The sequence below is a fragment of the Scardinius erythrophthalmus genome, assembly GCF_964197995.2.
Source record: "Scardinius erythrophthalmus genome assembly, chromosome: 1".
In the NCBI taxonomy this organism is placed as follows: domain Eukaryota; kingdom Metazoa; phylum Chordata; class Actinopteri; order Cypriniformes; family Leuciscidae; genus Scardinius; species Scardinius erythrophthalmus.
The window spans coordinates 9,911,363-9,915,283 of NC_138221.1; the positions used below are offsets into that span (position 1 = coordinate 9,911,363).

The 3,921-nt window shown below is 41.5% G+C and overlaps 1 protein-coding gene across 1 annotated transcript; it reads right to left on the reverse strand.

The window, feature by feature from the left end:
- Positions 1-1,285: 1,285 nt before the first annotated feature.
- LOC308694977 (zinc finger BED domain-containing protein 4-like) lies at positions 1,286-2,977 on the reverse strand (the record flags this gene model as incomplete). The annotated part of the gene is made up of 1 exon (XM_081372851.1): positions 1,286-2,977. One exon carries the CDS (start codon positions 2,975-2,977, stop codon positions 1,286-1,288), a length of 1,692 nt encoding a protein of 563 aa, XP_081228977.1.
- Between the last annotated feature and the right edge of the window lie 944 nt (positions 2,978-3,921).

Here is a 3,921-nt window from a genome sequence, read left to right on the forward strand (position 1 = left end):
TTAGATATCACAGGACTTTGGAGTTTTATTCCCTGACAATGCAAACCGCCTTTATGAGTTTTGGGCTCCTGTCTTCATTGACCGGATTTTACTTTTTGCACTTGAGACTTGATTTGATCCATTGGTTTTTGAAAACTGTAAGCATTCTTTCTGTAAACTCGTCGTTCAAGATGTTTGTGAATGTTACTGGTTGACATTAAACCAGTAAGTTTAAGCAACACTGCAACATCAGCTGTTAACTGGCTTTATATATTATTTGAGGTTTATTTATATTGTTGATATAAATTTTTTTTTTACTTAAAAGTTAATGCTTTGGATAAAAGCGTCTGCTAATTTATGTACTGCGTGTGCACGCATGTTTTAAATGTAATATGTATATTTTAATATTTGCACATCATAATTGTTTGTTCTATTTATACACGTGTATATTTACATACTAGGCTCACTCATATTTATTGCATTCATAATGTAATACTTAACACATGTTAAAACATATTTATTGTGTTTATACAATGTCTATTTTATTTATTAAAATAAGGTCATAAATAAAAATGAAAAAAAAAAAAAAAATACTCAACTGTTGGGTTATTTTAACCCAACGGGTATTTAACCCAGTGCATTGGGTTAAAATAACCCACAGTTGGGAAGGTGCTATACCACCCCATAGTTGGGTTATTTTTAACCCAACATTTTTAAGTGAGTACATATTAGTACCTGTGTACAAAGTAGGGATGCACCGAATCCAGATTTTTGGGGTTCGGCCGAATACCGAATCCACTGTTTAAGATTCGGCCGAATCCGAAACCGAATACCGAATCCTACTCGCATCCTTATTCCATTAACACAGTAAAACACATTAATGAAGTAAACAACGTCCACAGCAGTGTATTTTTATTTCATTTTATTTTATAAACTGAAAAAAAAAAAAAAAAAAGAATAAAAAAAGAATAAGCAGCAACATTATGCCAGGATGACAAGTGGGAAAAACTATTTTGACAATTACCTATGCTTACCCAAGTTCAAACCAAAACCTGTCAATAAAAGTGCAACAATGCAAAGAAAAGTGTTTTTCTTTTTTTAAATCAGAATATGTTTGGTGACTTAACTGAAATTAATGTTATTGAACATTTACTCAATAGGCTAAACATGGATAGTAGGGCTGTTTAGTTTTCGTTTATAACAGTAGGCTACGATTAGAACAGTAGCCAAATAAAACGAATAATATTACGGAAGATCACACACATCTTCTGCATCATTATTAAATTAACGGAAAAGCTCTAACCTTTCACATGAAATGAGAGTTTCCTTTCAAAAAGACAAGGCGCTCGGCATTAACAGGTGACAGCCGGTTGCGAGTGTGGGAACGAATGTCCCCAGCAGTACTGAAAAGTCTTTCACTGGGCACAGAGGTCGGTGGCGCACAGAGGTAGATCTTTGCCGTTTTTGCCAGCAGTGGAAAACGCTGCTGGTTTGTCTTCCACCACAGAAGAGGATCCTCTCTAAGAGGAATCAAAGGCTCACCGAAAAAAACGCTTATCTCCACGTCAGCACCCGATGTGACTGCCTCTGTATTGCTACGGTACAGATCGTCCCAGCCACTCCAGATTCCTGAACAGTGTCGTTTAGTGCGAACTGTCGGGCCGTGTTCCTCCTCAGGCTGTTCAGTTGAAGTAGTAGGCCTAGCAGATGCGTCGTGATCGGATTCAGATAAACGGGAAACGGCCTCCTGCACAAGCAACTTTGATCGACACTGTTCTGTCTCACTCCCCCAAAATTTCGTTTTATATCTGGGATCCAGACTTGTTGCCACAACTAAGTGGCTATTCTGCTCGCTTCCCTCAAATCTATCCTGCAGAGATTTCAGCAAGCGGGTTTTCATCTGCTTTATTCCATGATCGTCTGTTTCGTTGTGGACATAGCGCTTCAACATCATCACAGCTGGCAGGACAGTGGATATGCATGCATTTTCTCCGCTTATTTCTCTAGTTAACTCCTCGAAGGGTTTGAGCACCTTGAGAACATCCTCCATCAGAGTCCACCTCTGTGCATGAATATGTTGCATACCATCTGTTTCGGACACGTAGATGTTTACGGCACGTTTTTGTTCTGTTAAACGATCGAACATCAGATATGTCGAATTCCATCGTGTTGACACGTCCTGGATTAAATGGTGATTTGGCAGCCCCAACTCCTGCTGTAGAGCAGAAAGCCTTGATTGAGCACTTGAAGAGTGCTTAAAGTGACCAACAGTTTTCCTGGACAGTGCGATCAGGTCAGAGACACTTTGTTGTGATAAAAGACTGTCGTGGATGCACAACTGGAGCGTGTGCGCAAAACAGCCAACACTTGGAACTCCTGCCTCGGACATGGCTTTCCGCATGTTTGCAGCATTGTCCCTCAAGACCAGGTGACACTTGTTAACAGGTATGTCCCACGCTTGGATAATTTCTTGCAGTGCATCAGCAATGTTTAATGCGGTGTGTCTTCCATCAAATGCTTTACATTGAAGAATAGCATGTGTGCGCTTAAAATCATCATCAATCCAATGTGAGGTAACACTGATGTAGGACTGTGTAGTGTACTCACAAGTCCATATGTCGCATGTAAATGCTAAAGCATGTGCTTCGGCAACGTGCACTTTTATGCGGGAACTGATGGACTTGTGCATTTCAGGGATGATTTTGTCGGCAAAAAAGCGCCTGGAGGGGAGTTTGTAACGTGGCTCGAGCAGATGGAGTAGCTCGTTGAATCCAGTGTCTTCCACTATGCTATAGGGCTGCAAGTCAATGGCTATCATTTTTCCAATTGCTGCATGAATGGCTTTAGCTCGTGTGTGATCTGAGGGCCACTGTTTGTTCGGTGTAGGGCTAGCAAAGCTAGTAATGGTCGTCTGGTTATCACACGTTTTTAGCTGTGACTGTCCAGCTGCCGTACCTGAAGTTGCTGCATTTTGGCTGCTGTCTGTAGATTCCTTCATGCACAACTCGTATTCTTTTGGATGTTTTAGACGCAAATGTTTTAACATCGGCGATGTTGTGTACTGCTTAGGGTCCTTGCCGCCACGAGACAAATCGGCATTGCAAATTGAACATAAAGCTCGACTTGAATCGCCTTCTTTTAGTTGAAAGTACTGCCAAACAAAACTTTTTTTGCTTACGAGTTCCATTTTCAGATTCTTACAGCCTACTACATTCGAACGGGTTCTATGTAAACACCTTCACGTAATCAACGGCCGTGTGACGTCGACCAGTGTAGTGCAAGTCTAGGGTTCGGTTTCGGTGGAAAATAAATCTAAGGTTCGGCCGAAACCGAACCCCGTCAAAAAGCCCAGGATTCGGCCGAATCCGAATCCGAATCCTGGATTCGGTGCATCCCTAGTACAAAGGTGCCTTTTGAAAAGGTTCTGGCCCAGTGACAGCTTTTGAACCGTTTTTACTAAGAGTGATTTCTATCAGGATGACTCTGAACCAGACTGTCGATGTGGAAACAGACGATTCAGAACAGGACTATGTCTTGGTCAATATTACAGAAAACAGAAGTACGTTTGGCAGTAACTGCTATTTTAAGAAAAAAAATCTATATATATATTACTGATTTTCAAAAAAAAAATAGAGGGGACCTAGGATGATAACAGCACTGAACAAGACAAGAGAGTCCATTACCACACTCTGAGCTACAAGGAAACGCTGAACATTCGACATAGCTGTGTTCCAATGTGAAGTCGAGAAGCACCTGGCTGCAGCCTGTAGATTTGGGCGGGGGTGCACCTCCACCACCTCTGTGCAGCTCCGCCCACAATGCTTCTCATTGGTTAGTGGCAAGTGATGACGTCGATCAAGGCGGGGCTGCACGTCTCTTCACTCCAACATCTCTTTTCATTGGTTAGTGGCGTGAAGTCATGACGTTCTAGCATGTTTTCAT